This window comes from Eubalaena glacialis, chromosome 4 (assembly GCF_028564815.1).
Source record: "Eubalaena glacialis isolate mEubGla1 chromosome 4, mEubGla1.1.hap2.+ XY, whole genome shotgun sequence".
Taxonomy (NCBI): domain Eukaryota; kingdom Metazoa; phylum Chordata; class Mammalia; order Artiodactyla; family Balaenidae; genus Eubalaena; species Eubalaena glacialis.
The window spans coordinates 94,128,106-94,148,082 of record NC_083719.1 but is presented as its reverse complement, the minus strand read 5'-3'; the positions used below and the strand labels follow the sequence as shown (position 1 = coordinate 94,148,082).

General features: G+C 41.8%; 1 protein-coding gene across 1 annotated transcript in view; it reads right to left on the bottom strand.

Moving 5' to 3' along the window:
* Positions 1 to 16,960, bottom strand: part of KCNN2 (potassium calcium-activated channel subfamily N member 2) — a 174,236-nt gene extending 157,276 nt beyond the window's left edge. The window contains exons 1-3 of the mRNA XM_061188055.1: positions 16,888 to 16,960; positions 14,966 to 16,245; positions 14,249 to 14,344 (exon numbers count right to left, since the gene is read on the bottom strand). Of these exons, the coding sequence (XP_061044038.1) occupies positions 14,249 to 14,344; positions 14,966 to 16,237 (1,368 nt within the window). The 5' untranslated portion in view covers positions 16,238 to 16,245; positions 16,888 to 16,960. The remainder of the gene's footprint in view (positions 1 to 14,248; positions 14,345 to 14,965; positions 16,246 to 16,887) is intronic.
* Positions 16,961 to 19,977: the final 3,017 nt, after the last annotated feature.

The following is a 19,977-nucleotide window of genomic DNA, read 5'->3' as shown; positions in this document are numbered from 1 at the left end:
GATATCAATATATACAGATATATTGCCAACAAACACATGAAAGAATGCTCAACATCAGTAATCATTAGAGAAATGCAAATCAAAACTACAATGAGATATCATCTCACACCAGTCAGAATGGCCATCATCAAAAAATCCACAAACAATAAATGCTGGAGAGGGTGTGGAGTAAAGGGAACACTCTTGCACTGTTGGTGGGAATGTAAATTGATACAGCCACTATGGAGAACAGTATGGAGGTTCCTTAAAAAACTAAAAATAGAACTACCATGTGACCCAGCCATCCCACTACTGGGCATATACCCTGAGAAAACCATAATTCAAAAAGAGTCATGTACCACAATGTTCATTGCAGCTCTATTTACAATAGCCAGGACATGGAAGCAACCTAAGTGCCCATCGACAGATGAATGGATAAAGAAGATGTGGCACATATATACAATGGAGTATTACTCAGCCATAAAAAGAAACAAAATTGAGTTATTTGTAGTGACGTGGATGGACCTAGATACTGTCATACAGAGTGAAGTAAGTCAGAAAGGGAAGAATAAATACCGTATGCTAACACATATATATGGAATCTAAAAAAAATGGTCATGAAGAACCTAGGGGCAAGACGGGAATAAAGACACAGACCTACTAGAGAATGGACTTGAGGATACGGGGAGGGGGAAGGGTAAGCTGGGACAAATTGAGAGAGTGGCATGGACATATATACTCTACCAAGTGTAAAATAGATAGCTAGTGGGAAGCAGCCGCATAGCACAGGGAGATCAGCTCGGTGCTCTGTGACCACCTAGAGGGGTGGGATAGGGAGGGTGGGAGGGAGGGAGATGCAAGAGGGAAGAGATATGGGGACATATGTATAACTGATTCACTTTGTTATAAAGCAGAAACTAACACACCATTGTAAAGCAATTATACTCCAATAAAGATGTTAAAAAAAAAAAAAACAAAGCTGGAGGAGCTGAGAGGGATGGGTTATGTAAATACACCCAGCAGGGACCTCAGAGATTGCTGGGTAGGAAGGCCTGCTCCTCAGAAGAAATGAATCAATGGGCAAATTTAAAACAAGTCAATGAGATGATTTGAAAATCCTGCTGTTCTTATCTTTTTGGTAAAGAGGACCAGACCTGTAGCACTTCATTGTAATTTTCCCCACTGTGTTTAAGAAAAAAGGGTGAAAGTCATCAACATTTTTGACCCCACTGTAAATGTACAGGTCATCATTATACCAATAGAGGAGAGAGGAAATGAGAGCCAATTAATAAAAATTTGTATTCAGCCTGGGAATTTAGCTAGAGCACATATCATCGGGGTATCTGAGCTCATCACCTCCACCCCATCAGCCACATGATCTGATCCTATTCCTTTGTATTTGTTGAATTTGGTTCCCATGTGGCAACGTATCATAATTCAGGTCTTGAAGATTAGCCCTCATCCCACCCCCATCACACCGATCATCTTGCTGTGGTGACGTGTGTTCCTGCACAACAGTGCAAAAAAGACCCCTTGTTTTTGGGAAAACGCTGCAGAGAAAATGCTCACCACTGATTGTGCTGTGTGGTCTCTGCTCAGGACGTTCTGACATGGGCTTGAGGGACTAAGTCCTAAACACACATCCGCTTTCCCTCTGTGGCCAGCTGTATAAAACTGCAAAGAGACACACTTAATGGATTCATGATTTCGAAATAGCTGCCACTGAAGTAATTTGTGTACACAGCATCAGACTAAGCGAGACAGTGAACATGACAGCGAGTGGGCTGGATCTTCATCCCCCAATGTAAGGAGCACCCAAGGGACACATTCTGAGATGTGAAGCAGAACATGGCCCAAACATAACAACGGAAAAATAGGAATAGTTGTCAAAAAGGATAAAAAAGACTGTGTAAAGCAGATATGCTGAAAGAAAAAAAAAAAAGAATACAGAAGATTAAGGCTTTAAAAAATGATATTTAAAAAAATCTACAAGAGCCAGTGGATTCCAAATCAAAGATATTTTGAAAAATAGTTTTCAGCCTTAATACAGTATTGTTGCTTTTTACCCCCAAAACAAGCAAATTAGAGATTTCTCTTTGTATCACTACTGCTTAATTTTTGAAAGTCTGCCCAAATGCATTTTCAGTAAGTACCCTCTTTGACATTAACAAATGCGAACAAATAGTGAGGGTTCTTGACTAAAATACTAATGGGAAAGAAGTAAAATTCTATTCAAAATAATTTTCAATGACAGCATTAAAATTTACAATATTACCCACAGGTTTAAGCAATAAGCTGAAGCTTTAAACTAACAGCATGTTTAACTAAATAAATATATCTTCAGTTGTTTTTGCCTCAAAGGACAGAAAGCAATTCATGCTCTTTGATATAAAAACATTTTTTCCAAATATGGGAGGATTTACCAGTATGAAAATTGACCTAAGGTAAGTTTCTAGAAGCCAAGACTTTTCGTCTTAAAATTTCATAGCTAAATCCACATAAATGAAATTAAGTGTTCAGTCAATAACTCTGCTTGGGTGTATGTCTGGAAGTACTAGATATACCTGTGAAAAAGCATGAGGTGACTATAATAAATCCCGCAGCCATCACTTTTATATCACTTTATATGTATGCAACTTGAATAAATATTCAGCCTAATTATTATTTTTCAATATTTTAAATGATCTGTGACCTTAAAAATAAATCCAATACTGGGATATAATTTCCCTTACTCACTCAACAAAAATTTAAGCAGTTTAAGGATTAGCACCTGTGTATTTTTTACCCCTCTTGACAGCAGACGCTATCCTCAAAAAAGCACTACCCAAGACCACGACAACCACACTATGGTCCTTAATGCCTCCTCCCCAAAATTCAGTATGCTTGTGTCAAAACTAATATATAAATATTGCATGCAATTTCCTTGGAAGACCAACACTTCCTGATAGAAAGACGACTACCTCAGTGAATAAGACCAACAGTGGATGCATATCCAAATTTCAATAGTCCGATTGCTTGAAAACAACCCCATCTTAATACCTTCTGGATAACCATTATAGATAAATACATAACTAGGTAAAAATGCTCAGATATTCAAGAAAGCACATGACAAAATTATAGATGTGAAACACTGGCTGTTAACACTTGTCTACACGGTTCAGTTCAAAGTTTATAAGGTCTGAATCTCAATGTGTTTTATAAATTCAAGAAGCAAAGAAAAAAACTCACCCAACAATAACACATTGTTTAAAAAGAGAGATAATACAGACTCAACTAATGGTCATTTGAAATGAAACAGAGGAGTAGATATAAGCTGTCTGATAAAAAGTAAACCCAATCACTGAACCAAGTATATTTTGAGATGTTACTTGTCATATTGACACACGAAAATTCTTCTCAATTCTTCCCAATCAAGGTACCCCAAGCATGGTTGAAGGTGGTGGCATACTAAACAAAACTCTTGCCAGAGATAAACCTAATCCAGAAAAAGAAAAAAATGCTTTTTATTTAAATATCCTGTAGACCTACAATGAATACAGACAGAAATGCTGTCAGTTACATATGCCTTTGGCTGTTTATTACCTCTCATCCTTTCAGCAGGGGTTTAATACCAGAATTTTCCATTATCAAATTATTCCCTTTGCTTACTTTTCAGGGCACTGCACTTAATTCTTTTAAGTCACCAGGGTCTTAATTAGTAGGAGATGCCATCGGCTGTGACCTGGATGTCTGAAGGAGTTAATGTAGCTCACAAAGAGCCTAGCTTCCAGCCAGAAGCCACACCTATGGTGTGTTTATAGGGGAAACGGCTATTTTGGTAAAAAATGGTGAGCCCTAACATTATAGTACTCTAACACTGGTTTACTGATCTGAAACCTGACAACCAAAATGAACACTTACCTCCTGAGACAGCCAACTTGCCCACAGGGAAAATCTAAACTAAGTTTAAAAAAATATTGGCTGTCCTTAATGGAGATCAAAGCTTTTATAAAAAAAAAAAAAAAAAAAAAAGAAGGCACACACATACCCCTGTTCTAGATTAAGTGTGAGTAAACTAATGAACACTGTTTGAATGCACACCTTTTTAAATTTTTTTCTGTTCCCTCCTGTATGACTTGTAAATGTCCATCATTGGATGAATGGATAAAGAAGATGTGGCACATATATACAATGGAATATTACTCAGCCATAATAAGAAACGAAATGGAGTTATTTGTAGTGAAGTGGATGGAGTTAGAGTCTGTCATACAGAGTGAAGTAAGTCAGAAAGAGAAAAACAAATACAGTATGCTAACACATATATATGGAATCTAAGGGAAAAAAAAAAAAAGGTCATGAAGAACCTAGTGGCAAGACGGGAATAAAGACACAGACCTACTAGAGAATGGACTTGAGGATACGGGGAGGGGGAAGGGTAAGATGTGACAAAGTGAGAGAGTGGCATGGACATATATACACTACCAAACGTAAAATAGATAGCTAGTGGGAAGCAGCCGCATAGCACAGGGAGATCAGCTCTGTGCTTTGTGACCACCTAGAGGGGTGGGATAGGGAGGGTGGGAGGGAGGGAGATGCAAGAGCGAAGAGATATGGGAACATACGTATATGTATAACTGATTCACTTTGTTATAAAGCAGAAACTAACACACCATTGTAAAGCAATTATACTCCAATAAAGATGTTAAAAAAAAAAAAAAGAAAAAAATATCACTGTTGCCCAGAGCCCAGAGGAGCTGGGCTCCAATTCCTCCCTTTCCACCCCAACGAACCCCGAAATAGCTAACAATAACCAGCAGCTGACACCTAAATAGCCCTCACCACATGCCAGGCAGCATGCTAAGTGCTTTATATATATATATACACACAAATATATACACTCAATCCTCACAACAACCCAATGAGAGAGGTACTCTATATTCCCCATTTTACAGACAAGGAAAGTGAAGTACAGAGAGATTAAGTAATGTGTCCAAGGTCACACAGCTAATTAGTGGCAGAGCTGGGTACAAGCCCAGACAGATTGGGCTCCAGAAGCAGCACACAAAGCCACGAGGCAATGCTGCAAAAACAGTAAACAACTCAAAAGCGAGTCTGATTGCTTTGCTTTGCTCAGCAGGAAAGTTTGTCGAGAAAAGTTTCAGAAATTATGGTTTTTACAGCTTCCTATAATAACAAAGACTGGGAACATCTGTGGACAAAGTTATCTTCCAATACTGCTTTTGCATCATTTCTATATAAACTTTAATTATTAAGCAGGAATACCCTTTTACAAACCTGGTTAGCCAAGATTTAGAAACCAAAATCATGGAGAAATAGGAAGCTATAGGAGACTCCAGGGAAGCACATTTCTAGATTCACAAAGTAGGACAGTACTCAAAATACTAATCAGTAAATTGATCCTAGACACTCCAGAAAATAATCATATCAGTTATTTAACAAAGTGGTTTGTAAGTACTTTAACAATGAAAGGCATGATATAAACCTTTGGAAGGACCATTTGACAAACTCTCAATTGCCTTAAATAATATCCTTTAACTAAGTAATTTCTGCCTTGGCAATTTATCCTTAGGAAATCATCAGAGGTGCTTACACAAGTTCATTTGCAAAAGTATTTATTATACAAATATTTTAAATAGGGTCTTTCTAATTTTTCTTAAGGGTCCAAAAATAAGGGAAAGGATTAAATTGCTTATAGCTATATGATGCAAAAGAAATTGGAATGTTTAATGGCATGGGGAAATGAATAGAAAATTACATGAAAAGAACACTAAATTTCCTTATCCTGATATATAGCAAATATCAGGTCCATCTACTTCATATAAATACATTATATCACAATAATAATTATCTCTGGGTGGTGAGATTAAACTAACATTCTTTTTCATGTTATCTATGTTTTACAGATTTCTAACATAAATGTTTACTAATTTTATAATCTGGAGAGAAAAACAAAATTTTTAAGAGAAAAGGCATTTGGTCATGAAGCCTAATATATTATAATGCTTAAAATGATAAGGTCATCAGTCTTGTTTCCTTCTTGGATATCATGAATAGACTGGCAGATCATGAGACTGCACAGAATACATGGATTTCGGCAAGGGATCTGACAGTCCTCATGACATTCTTGTAGAGAAACGTAGGCTGGCTGATAGTCAGGGTACAGAGAGTTGTTAGTACGTGAAAAGCTGAACCAAATATCATGGATGAACAGATGGTTAACTACAAAGAAGGTCCTACTTCTCAGCTCTGACCGTGGCTCACTCATGCCTTGGGCATGGGTACCCAAGCTACACTTTTCAAAGTCATGGCTAGTGAGAAGCTAGGAAGAAGAGTTGGATGTGTGAAAACTGGGTAACAGCCACTAACATTGACCAAGTTTCTGGAACAGAATTTAGCACTGATTTGGGTCTTGCCAATGCCAGAGCCCCCTCCATGCACAGCATTTTCTAAACCTAAATAAGTGTTTGTCAAATAAACATCACAATTATGATTCAAATAATTCTGACAGGCTAAAACACTCACCTGAAACCAAGATGCTATTTAACAGAGTGAATAAATGTAAAGCCCTACATTCAGTTCAGTTAACAATTTTACAAGTGTACTTGGCAACAGTTTGTGTGATGCCATGACCATTTTAGACTAAATAACAGTCGGCATAATGGAGGATTTTTGTTGAACGGAGGTTAACAAGTACACTGGCAGATCCCATCTGAAAGTACTGAGTACATTTCTGACCTTACTCGAAGAGGGAATTCAACAAACCAGAATAAGTCCAGAAGAATATGATCAGGGACATTCTAAGCCTGATCAGGAAAATTCAAAGAAACGGGGACTATTTAATTAGGTGGGCATTTAAAGGGACCTAACCAATATTTAAATGTTTGCTCTGTAATTCTGGGAAGAGGGGGAATCAATTTATTCTGTTATACTGGAAATTACAGTCTGTGTTCTGTTTCTACCATTCCACTGAAACTCCTCATCAAGGTCAGCAATGACCTTTAACTTGCCAAATCCAAAAGGCACCTCTCTACCCGATATTAACTGACTTCATGGCATTCAGTACACAGCACTGTGCCCTCCTTCCAACACTCCCGTTACCACCTCTAGGACAAGTCATTCTTATCTCTTTTCTCTAGTTCCTGTTTCACACAACCTCTAGATGTCAGAGGTTGATCCGCTCTCGACCTTCTTCTCTCATTCCTCTATTTTCTCTCAGTGATTTTATCAATTCCTGTGGGTTTAAATAGTCTCTACGCTGATTACTCACCAATTTAAATTTCTACTCCACACCTTTTCTCTGAACTCAGGGTTCTCTTGTATAATCAGAAGCACTTCCATCAGAAGCATTCCTGATTCCACATGCTACCCTTCAATGTCAGTTCTCCCCTGTCAGCATAACACACTCAGATGCTCCAATCAGAACCCCGAGAATCATCTTTGCATCATCCCTTGCCCTCACCTGTCATATCCAATCACTAAGATGTCCATTCTACCTCCAACCTGGGTCTTGAATCAGACCACTTCTCTTCATTTCCACCACTGCTACCCAAGCCAAGTGAGCGTCATCTCTACAATGTGACTTGCCAAGGGTCTCCAGACCAATCTCCTCAGAGCTTCAACAAAAGGTCTGCTTAAACAGTAAGCTGGATCATGACTCTTCTGTGCTTTAATGATGGCCTCATGCACTTTGAAGAAAACATCACAAAATTCTTATAATGGCCTCAGGACCCTTCAGTATCAGAACCCTGCCTATCCCCTCTCACCCCATCCAGTACTACCATCGCCCTGCTTGGGCCACACGGGTTTGCTCTCAATTGTATAAGTGCAGGAAACTCCTTTCAGTCACGAGGGCTTGGAAAAGGTTGTTCCTCCAGACTCTGCCAATAGCTGGTAACTTCTTTTCCTTTATGTCTCAGCTTAAAAGTCACTTCCTTAGAGACTGCTCCCAGGACCACCCTGTCTGATGTGTACAACCCTCTGCCCCCAATTATTTTCTATCACAGCCTTTCATGGCCCCTTTATGACACTTATCACAACTTCCAAGGATTTTCTTCCTTTACTTAATTTTTGTCTCTCTCCTTAACCCTGCCTGCTTGGGATGTCAGTTCCAAGAGGGAAGGAACCTTACTGTCTTATTCCTCATTGTATTAGCAGAGCTCAAAAACTTTTTCAGTGTTGAATATGGGAAGGAATAAAACCAGACTTCACCTCCAACATAAGGAAAATCTTCCTAAAATTAAGAGTTGTCTGGCAATGGAATGGACAGCCTTGTACAGACAAACTGACCATCATGGGAAGAGGGTTCAAGGAGAAATTGGGTGGCCACATTTATCTGAGATGACATAAAGGGAGTTTCCATGCTGGGTGGGATCCTGGGCCAGAGAACAATTCAGGTCCTCTCCACACAGTTTCCAGTTCTATAAAGAGAATTCTAAAGGAGTTTCAGGTTAAACATATACTCCCAAAGTAGCAAACATCATATTTCTTAATGAGCAGAAATTCTCACTAAAACGGCCCCATGAAACCACTTTGTACCCTGACCAAAAGTAACTTCCTGAAGTTAAATCAGTGCAGGCTTCCTCTGTCCACCCTGCCAGATGTGGTCTGGGACAATGACAGCCCACAGTGGCCTCCTTTCCGAGCTGTACAAAACGTGGCCCAGAAACGAGTTGGCAGATCAAGCGAACCCACTTGCAGTAAACCTAAAGTTCCACTCTTCATTCGTGATGCTGCTCTGTAAACACACCAGGATCGCTTTATTTAGTGTCACACCCATTAATAATGCAGAGATCTTTACACAGGCAGGCAGAGAAAATTGGTCCTGAGTGATTTCGTTACTACAGGGTACACACGAAGTCAAAGGGACTGAGAGTCTCATTACAACTCTGTAGAAGTTGCTGGCAATATAGACAGCGGTTGTGGAGCCGACCACCACACAACAAAGCAATTCAGGCAAGGTATCCACCTCATGATCTTCTGGAGTCTTACAGTCAAAGAGTTAACTCTTCTCTCCCTCATACTATAGATATACGAGAGACCTAAAGACCAATCGAAGACCATTCCTTCTACTCTTTCAGCTTCCTTCATCTCTAAATTTTTTTAAAGGAAAAAAACCAAAAATGTGGCCAATACTTGCTTCTGATGGCACCTTTACAAGGATTGGTCATTTTGTCAGCAGATTAGATAATGCACCACTAGATATTGCAAAATGTTGCAAATAAGCCTATGAGGCCATGAGCTTTGTCCTTAAGGAACTTTTCACCAAAAAAAAAAAAAAAAAAAAAAAAATGTTTCTTCAGGAAGATAGTAAACTTTACAGAGCCAAAGATATTTAAAATTCCTTTTTATAACATTCAGTGTTAACAATGCTGTGGGGAAATAATGTGTAGGGAAGCAGAGAATGAGAACTCTGAAGACATTTCTAAAGGGCTGGGGGGCAGTACCTTTCCATTTAAAATACAAACTCCCTTTGATTCAGCAATCTGTCTGCTGGATATATACCATATGTGTATCCTCTAATTAATAGATTTAAATAGTATACAAGAGTGTTCATTTTTATTATGGCTTATAACAGCAAAAGCTTAACAGTAAGCCACAGTGCATCCATAAAATGGGATAATAAACAGTTGCTAAGAAAGAATGAGATGGGTTTCCATGTGCTGACAATAAAAAATCTTCAAGATATATTAAGCAAAAAAAGCACAGTATGTGTGTCTCTAAACACAACTAAATATTCATTTTTGAAAATTCTGGAGAAATGTATGAGAAATTTAAAAGTGGTTGTCTCTGAAACACTGGACTGAGAATGTGACTATCATATTTATTTTAAGCTCTTCTGTACTAGTTATTTTCACTATGCGTAGTTATTATTATTTTATTAATAAGAATAATAACTATATGCAGTATTTTCTGCATAGTCTGGAAGCATCTACTTGCTCTCTGCAGGAGTGGGAAAGCGAGCATTCTTTCCCACACTCCACAAGGTGAGCCAGAGTCTACTCAGTGGGCACTTAGCCACCCCTCCTCAACCAGTCCAGGAGACTTCCGAGGTTGCTGAGGTCCCTGCCCCCACTCACTCCTTCCCCCTTTGTGTGGCCTACATGCACAGGTAAGGGGAAATTTTCATTTCTGCTCTTCCACTTTTAGATGTATATCATCCATCTCTGAAAAGCTAACTTAAAGGAGAATGTGTAGAGTTATTCCACTGCAAGAGGTACCAGGGAAAAATCAGTGTTTCCCCTAGTGCTATTTATTCTATAATTATATTATTACCAAAACAAAACCAAGGAAATAAAACCATTTCCAACTTTAAAGTATAGTACTCTCCATTCTGCCAAATCCCATGAGGACCAGAAAGATGACAGTCCAAGCGGTTTTCTTCCCAACTTAGAATCTTGCATTTGCCTATCTCAAAATACTAAACAACTCTTTCAACTAAAATTGCTTCCACAAGAGAAAGTCAAGTACACTAAAGTTGAAAAGATGAAGTGCAATCTACATTCAACTTATTTGATGTTAAAGATCTTAAAGAGTACTTGAACATTGTTTTGTTCTTATTCCATCAAAGAAATGCTTCCAACCCTACAGAAGAGGGGGGAGAAAAAGAAAAGTCACAGGAAATCATGCCTCTGTTTTTCCTATTATTTGACCTTGTACTTGAGGTGGGGAAGCTACTTATTTAGTATCAAGTGACCTTTCCAAACTGTATAAAACAATCCCCATAGTACTTTTCCTTTGTCAGAAGGTTGTGATACAAAGGCATTTGCTAAAACTTATTTTATGTGTCTATTCATCATTTTTTGACTTTACTGATGAATATAGAAAGTAAGGCCAAATGTCTATTTGAAAAAATCTAATATCTACTTAGCTGAAAATCTGCTCCCACTAAATCTGATTTTATATAACCTTTCTGACCTCCCCCACCCAAAAAAAAAGTAATTTCATTTTTGTTTTGGGGGGATGTAAAAGTAATTAGTGAAATGAGCAAACTATCGCCTGGTGCATTGAGCTGTCTGTGGTACTGAAAAAATGACACCAAAGCTGAAATGTACTGAGCTAAGTTCTTACAAAGCCTCCCCATCGCACTATTTTAATTCAAGCACTTCCGTCCATGACTCACTGAACCATCTTATTTTGATAGACTGTGTATAAACATTTTATAAAAGGTCACATTGACTTGCTTTTCAAGGTTCTCCATGGAAATGTCAGGGCCTCCCCAAGCTTCGTTAAAGCAATTCCGGTGGACAGAGAGCCGGAACATTGGCTATAACACTTACTTTTCCTGAATGCAGTAAGAAATCCTACCATGTACCAGAAACCCATACTAGCTAGATCTCACTATCCAATCATCATACTGCTATGCTAAAAAGAAAAAGAGGAAGTGTCACATTAGACTGCATGCTATGCCCAAGAACATGCTCTGAATGGCAGCATAACCCCTGCATTGAATTCCTTAACGCAAAGCTAATCTATATACTTAGAATTCTTAATAGTAAACTGAGAAGTACCTATTCGCTTAAAACTTATGAAAGAAGCACATCTATAGCAGTGACATCAATAAGCTAAAAAGGGCTCAATTCATCATTTTCCACACATGGATACATTAGCCTATGCACTTGATTTTACCGTGTTTCAGAGTGAACTATTTCAGCAGCAATCACTGACTACTCTCTGGATAAATTAGAACATGTTTTTCTGATTCTTGATTTCCAGCTCAGGGTCTCCACATTTATTTGGTCCTTTTCCATTTCATATTTTTAAAAAAGCATCTCAGATAAGAATTTGGAACTTCAGCTTGAGGAAAACAAAAATCACTCTAGATTAAACACTGAATGTAAAAGCTACATCCAAAACAACTAAATGATATTACCTGAGCATCCATTTTGAAATTACCTTAAGTGTGGTTGGTTTAGCAGAAACCATGTATCAGGTCAGATAATTCCAATTATAAAAATCTAACTTTTTGTGATGTTTATGTTGCCCCAACAATAAAGAGGTTCACTTTGCTTATAACCCTTAGAGGGGGAATTCACGTCTTCATTTTTATCACCCGTGCTCTTCGTACTCTAATCAATATATCTATGCATTTGTATAACAGAAATGGTCCTCAAAATTAGCCAGGGGTGGAATTCTTTCAAGTGTGAAATGATCTTTAAAAATATGACTTCTTTTATTTGTATTACTTTCTCTAAGTTTTAAGAGTTCTAATATGGTATCAAAAATTTTTTACAACACGTAATTAACATCTGGCCAATGTTAATGGCCAATGTTTGGTCCTCACAAACTCCTGTAAGTTATTTCAAAAAAATCTCCCCATAATTCTTAAAAGGTTAGCATTTTCAGGAAGACACTTTGTTCTTGGTGTTAATACCATCAAACGTCCTCCGCCTTGAATGCTTGTTTAGCTGTGTGTTTTTCAGAAGGAACAGGAATAATACGAAAGCTGATGTTTAATTAAAAAAAAAACAAAACAGCAAGGTCTCTTTCTAGGGTGGATTAAATAAAACTACTCTGGTCTTCAAGCCAAAAAAAAAAAAATTAAATTATTTGATTTTTATAAATACCTAAGAAGATTTTAGAAAAACCATTTAAGTCTAACCCTATTCAAATACCAAACGTTTGGATTTAGAGGAACCACAGACAAAGACATGTCCATGTTCAGGGTTGCTAACAAGCATTAGCAGAGCGCAGCAGGAAGCATTCTGGGTGGAAGCTAGGAGGACAGGGCTGGTCACACTCTGCACTGTCTAGCTGTGGGATCTGGCAAGCTGGTCACCTCTTCTGACTGCAGGTACCTCATCTGTAAACCAAGTCAGAGGGCCATTAGACCTATTTTGTTCCCCAGCCTTAAGTGTCTACCCTTCAAGTCAAAATGAAAAGATACTCTCATGATGCTTAAGTTACATTTTAATATTACTTTAAAATGTTTGAAAGAATCTCAAAAGCCCACAATCATTAGTGCTGAATTAAAGATGGACCTGTGTAAATTATTAAAATTTTAAAGGGTCCAAATGTGTTTCCCTTGTTTTGGCAGTGCAGTTTTATTACTTACCTCTAAATATTCTCACTCTTTCTAATTCTCATTCTCTATCCTTCTTCCTTCAAAATCACACTTTTCAAAGTCTTTGCAAATTTGAAAGCATGATGAAGTAATTTCTCCCTCCTCATGTGGGGTCATGTGTATCTTTATTTTGCTTGGGCAATAGTTAAAATTGGTTTCTTCCATATTTAGTATGTTTTTGCAAATTACTAACTTAAAATTAATTTAACTTATAATTAATGCTAAGTTATTTAAATTCAATGGCAACTCCTAAAGGAAAGCAGCCTAAATTCGAGGGTTTACTAGTTCAGCCAAATGCCTAACATCTGATCCAAAAAAATCAGAAAATGCATATTAGTGTTAAGTTCTAAACTGGAAAATCTCAATCTCTCTTAATTTTTGAAAACTCTAGTTATTTTATTCCCAAACCTTAATATTCCTTTAACTGAAAGCTACAGCAAAATAAACAACTTTAAAGACAACCCATGAATTTTAGACGGACTATTCTGAAATTGTCAGTAACAGTCAAATCTAACAATAGAGTTCCTGGATATATTTAAACAAAACAAACATTTTCCTAACAAGTCCACTCACAAGGGCAGTGGCCTTTGCTCTTAAATGACATTTTTAATAAATAATGTAATGATTGTACCTGAAAATCTACCAAACTACCAGATATACAGAATTTGTATTCTTAATTTACAACAGATTTTTTTCTTCGACTTTACAGTAAGATATAGAAAATGTTAGAGTTTTTTTCTTGTCTTATTGATATACATTAGCAAGGAATATCACGGGCCTATTTTCTTCTCTAAGCTACAGTTATGGAAGGTGATATACATGGGCACAATCTTCCATAATGACCCACCCATCTTGTTAAATGTTTATTAGACAAGAATACACATTTACCTGGCAGATTAAGGCTAGTACATAACTGGCCTTAAGGAAAACAAATACAGTGACTGATATGGAGAAGTGGATCTACCTAAAGAAGAGAGGGGGAAATCTGAAAGGTTTAACAAATACATCCTGGAAACTACTGCACATTTACATGCTGCACTGTTTGTTTTGTTTTTAACTTCTTGAAAGAACAGGTCAGGTGCTAAGGTAAGAATACAGCGTGTGTCTTCTGTAACCTCAAGCAAGGACACGAGAGCTTGGAAAAAGGGTCTGCTGCCTTGCACTTCCCCCGGCTGGAGTCATTCATAAACAGCAGAACCCCGAAGTTACCTGTATTTCCCTGGCGTGGTACACGATGATCAGACCCAGCAGGATGATCGTGGAGAGACTGATAAGGCATTTCAGAGCTAAGGAATACAGCGACGCCTGCAACACAGACAGAAGCACTTTTTAAAAAAAAGAAGCACTTTTAACCACCTTTAAGATCCGGGGGGGTCGGTCAATCCCCAGCAAGGGGACCTGAACTCCCAGGAGGAGGATGGGGGTAGGGGCACCTGTCTCGGCTCTGTGATCTGTCAGATCACTTGGCCTGACAGGAAAGTGAGAGAGGAGATCCCGGAAGGCCAAGCAGCGGGGTCCGCGACAACACAGACCCAAGCGCAGCTCGTGGCTCTCGAAACCCGAGAGGAAGTTATCCTTGAGTTTAAGCGCTTAGGTTTGAAAGGGGCCTCCGACATCGTGAGCACCAGGAGAGGAACAGAGCATGCTTTCCTCACCGACTCCTGAAATCACTTTTTTAACGTGCCCAAACGCGCTGGGCATTCACTGCCTCCAGAACTTTGCGCGCGGAAAAGCTTCCTCTCCAGAATTGCCTTGCGGATAAGGGAAGCGAGTCTCAGCGGTGCTCGCCGTCTCGGCGAGCACCTCCGATTGTCCGGGAAAAGCTCCGGAACTGGCAGGCAGAGGGTTCCCACCAGCGCCCATCCCAACCACCCGGTGCCCGGCTCTGCGGCCCGGGAACGGCGAGCAAAGGGCTCGAGCACTTACCTTGTCGTAGGCGCCCCACGACAGCTCGGTCTCGATGACCATGACCACGATGCCGAACATGCCGAAGATGAGCGCGTAGTCGCTGAGCCGCTTGCGCTTCTCGAACAGGGCGCGCCGGTGGCCCAGCTTGTAGCCGATGTTCTGGTTCTTCTTTTTGCTGGACTTGGTGCCACCGCTGCTGCCATGCCCGCTGCCACCGCCGCCGCCGCCTCCAGCGCTGCCTCCGCCGCCGGCTCCGTAGAGCGCCAGGTTATTGGAGTTGTTGTGCTCCGGCTTAGATACCACGATCTCCGGGGCTGAAGACGAAGCGGCGGCGGCCGCGGCTGCAGACGGGGAGGACGCGCCGCCACCTCCTCCGACAGACGCCGGGGGCTGTAGGGGCTGTGCCTCGGAGTCCATCTCGTGCAGGTTCCGGCGGGACGCGCTCAAGTTGCTGAGCGGCCGCATGACGCCCCCGTTGTACCTACAGCTGCTCATGGCTATTTCGGTGAAGGGGTTGCTCTCGCGGCGCGCCTGGGGCTGGTTGTGCTGGTGGTGCGCCGGGTGCGGGTGGTGGTGGTGGTGGTGGTGCGAGAGCGGGGGCCCGGAGCCCAGGCTGCCGAGGCTGCCCGTGGGGCTGGCGGCGGGCTGCAGGCTGTGGCACTGGTGGTACTGGGAGGCGGACGCCGGCTGCTGCGCGTACTGCTGCCGGAGCGCACTGGCATGGCTGGACGGCGTCAGCTCGCTCACATTGAGCTGGCTGCCCCGGCGCGACGAGCAGCAGCAGCAGCACGACGAGCCTGACAGCGGCGAGGAGGTGCGGGTCCGCAAGGCGCCGCCGGGCGAGGAGGTGCGGAGCAGCAGGGACAGGTTATCCCCCGCCCCCGCCCCCGGGGCACCGGAGGAGGCGCAGCTGTTGCACCGGAGGCATGGGCTGCTGCCGCCGCTGCCCTGCTGCTGGTGCGCGAGGTGCGGGGGGTGGTGAGGGTGCGGGAGGGGCGCGAAGGGCGGGCACGGCTTGTCCTGGCTCTGCTGCTGCTGCTGGCAATGCAGGTGTGAGGAGCGCGGTGGCGGTGGCTGCTGCTCAGAGAAGAAGCCGCGCTGGAACTGCAATGGGGTTTCCATGTCAGGGCTGTTAAAGCTGCAGGGAGACCAGGCGGTGGTGCACCCTGCGCAATGCGTTATGGTAGGGAGCGGAGACTCCTGCTGCTGGTGCGAGGAAGGGCCCATGCCGGCTCCGGTAGAATCCAGGAGGCGCGTCCGATTGGTTGGGCTCACCAAAACAATGGGCATGACATCACCTGCGGGAACCGAGACTGAGTTTGCGGCGCGCGCGGTTTAGGGGAGCGTGTGTGAAAGAGAGAGAGAGAGAGAGAGAGAGAGAGATGGGGGGGGGGGGGGCGGGGGTGGAATCTGCAGGATGAAAACCCTCGGAGGCGCAGGCCAGGGCAGGGTGAAGGCGGGGGTTCCACCTGCTGATTGAGAGCACCCGTGAGCACCAGCAGGGATGGGGAGCCCCCAGGTAGTGCAGCGGGTCTGCAGAGGGAGGAGGAAAAAACAGGCGTCCCCCACTTCCCGTGCCACCACCCCCCTAACTAGTGCCGGACGCGCAGTCTAGATCCCCTGCACCGGGCACTGCAGCACGTTGAGCCACCCCAGCCAGGGGGTCAGGCGAGGCAACAGTGCGGAACCCGGGCCACTCCTCCACCGGCATGCACGCCTCTTAGAGCTGCAGAACTGCAACCTCCTCGCCCCACGCCCACTTCTCCCTAATTGTCCCGCTGAGAGTGGGCTGCCGGCTGCCCGCCAAATAACTGCGGGGGCACCCGCTTTGGAGAGAAAAAGTTTGACGACTAGCTAAGCCAGTGCAGCACGGCTTAGTGAGAACCCCGGGGCCTGAGCCCCTGTTTGGCCGCTGCGAGATCCGAACGGGCCCGGCTCACCAATCTTCCCCACGCCGCTGGTCTCTGGCGCCGGGGAGTCGGGACTGGCTGCGCGGTGCTCTCGCCCTAATGCGATGCGGCGCGGGTAGGGTTAACCGCCTTGGCGCCTGGGCCTGGGGAGGATGGGGGCGGGGCCGGAGGAGGGGATCCCCTCGGTCCGCGGGAGGAGCCCGCGCGGGCTTCCCGGGTCCCCCTGGCGGGGGAGGAGGGCTTTCCCCGCCACTGCCTGCTCACATTCGCGCCTTCTGCGGAACATGAGGGGCTGGCGCCCCCGGCCGCCAGGTCCTGGGCTACGGCGCTCAGGCCCTCTGGCCGCCCCAGTGGGTAGGTCCGCGGGCTTTTCCTGCCTTGGAGAAGAGGCTTGCTCGAGGGTCTGGGGAATGCTCAGCGACCGCCGGCCACCAGCTTGTCTTCTGTTCCTCTTCCTCCTCCACACCTGCAGCACAGACACAAATCAAAGGCGGATCACTGAGGCGCAAACACCTACCGTCTTCTGTGCCAAGCCCTGACTGCGGCGGCGGCGGCGGCGGCGGCGGATGGAGAGGGGCCTGGCGCAGGCTGATTCACACCGGCAGTCATAGCCTGGCTAGGAAATTATTAATAATAACTCGGACTGAATAATAGCTGCCTGGGGACAGTGCTGGAGTTTTGCTAGAGTTAGGTGTAATATTTATTTATTTGCTAATAAACTAATAAAAATTACGCTTTGTGTCTGACAAATTTCCTGTGATGTGTCCTTCTTTTGGGCGACATACTAACACAAAGCGGTAGGGGACCCTTTCAAGGGTTCGTTGTTACTGCTCCATCTTAAGTCTATATCGTTTGTATTTCTTTGTAAGTTGAGATTCCCGTCTCCAGAAAAGGGAGTGAAATACATTGGCCGGTTGAATATTTGTTTCCCTTTTAAATCGTGATTTTAAAGCATGATTTTTATGATAGAAGTTATAAAGAGTTAGAAATTAAAGTGAAAGCGGATCACCCTCATTAGGTAATTGGAATTCTCAGCTGGATCCAATTTCTTGATATTCTACTCGGCAGCTACCCTGAAGTTGCTTACCAGGTACCCGCTCCTAAGAGAGAGTTTGCGTTTTCAGTGCCCTGGAGTAAATAATTCATTTTAGGATATCCTTTGGATATGAGTTAAACAATTTTAATTTTTTGTGCATGCAAGTAAACAGATCCAGAAGAAAAAAAGGGAGAGGGTTGCTTTTAGTCCCACAGAACTTGCATTTCTCTGTAGTCTTGGTCAAAAATAGAATTTGAATGGCTAAAAACTGGAGACAGCATTTTATTTTTATATTCCATTATGATTTTTGGTAATTTAATAAAACTTGTTTAGAATTTTGATCATAGAATCTTTGTGGTAGCAGAGTAGATCTGCATGAATTGTGTGGTGAACATGACTATTAAAAACAATTCTAATGAGTAATTTGAAATTACAATGAAAGCTTCCAAATTAAAAAATTTACACCTTCTGGTGTGAAACAAAATTCAACTCAAGCACAAAATCCATAATACATTCATTTTCACTTTATAACAAATTATATGAGCTTCTTCTCATTGTTACACATAGCTGACTAAGTGAAAAAGTTTGACTCATCCTTCCAAACCTAAATACATCAAATACATTTATCATGGTAAATTAAGACTTCCATTAGCCTTTGGTAAATTTTGTTGAAAGACTACATCAATCCCCTCTCCAAATATCACAATAATTGTTACCAGCATGAAATTAGATATAAGGTCCTAAAGTTATTAAAATGTCATTTAAAAAAGTCATGGCTGCATCTTCTATTGTCAAACTGACTTTCTCAAATAGCAAATTCAAAGCTTCAAAGAAGTTCCATAGATAAAATAACAGGGAAAAAATTATTGTATCTTTTGCCATGTATATCTCTATGCCTTAGTACCAGATTAGGTGCAGTGCCTTTAGTCATGTAGAAACAAAGAGTGTTTGCTGAGATTTATGACAGTGATGGAGTTACCACTGCTCACAGAGGGAGATCAGGGGAGGAAAGGGTGCACAAGGTAAGAAAGAAATGGAGATTTGGCAAACAAAATGAGGAACTGTCAGAATACCAAAACTCAGATTACCAGTGCTTCCACCTAGCCAGTGCCTTACAAAAGCTCATCAAATAATATAGTAATGTAAAACCCACTGTGATGGAGAAAGAGGAGAGCAAGTCAGTCAGATATTTATCATCTTTCTGTTTCAGGGAATTATCTGATCACACACACTCAAAAAATCTTCTTGCTAATAAATGTCTGTATTTGGAGAGTACAATAATCCACTATTAGTATGGTGATGAAAAGCGACAAGATGCCCCAACAACTTTGTTTTACTTTTAGCCTGAATCCTCATAACTTTATTGTTTGGGGCATTTTACACTATTGGGTTATGACAGGGGCACATTTAAGAAGTTCTTCTTTTCATCAATCCTCTTTTCTTTATAAAATTAACAAATGGATTTTAAGCTTATATGTAAACTTTTCATATAGCATACCATAATTTTGCTTTTTTCCCCATATATAGGATTATGGATGCGACATGTAAAGTTAAGCAGTTAGAACAACAAAGACAATATTCTTCCATTTGGATAGTACTTAGCACATAGTAAATACTCATTTATATTTGTGAGAGTGAGGAGGGAAGGAGAGGGAGAGAATGACGAAAGATTGAAAGAAATGTCACAATACAAGGGCCTATAACCTCCAATAATAAGCTCTTGGAAAATTGCATTTGCTTCTCTTTCTGTCATTAAGATATATAAGTGCTGGAATTTCTCTAGTTTAACACCAGAGGTCATACTCATCCACAAAATACATTTCAAATACTATCAGTTAAATACCTTTATTTCCAGTGTCACATTCTTGTAAAAATTACCTGTTTTTTTTTCCCTTATGGATTAGAAAGATTGCTTTTCCACATTTGTTGTATTTCAAACTTGTGGACAGGCACATACACATAACACCCCCAAAGCACCCCACAAACACTTAACAGTCTTAGAAGAATGGTTTTCCCAGACCACAGGGGCTTGGGGAAAAAGCTTTAGGTGTTTGCACTCGATCCCTCACTTTATGCAGATTTAT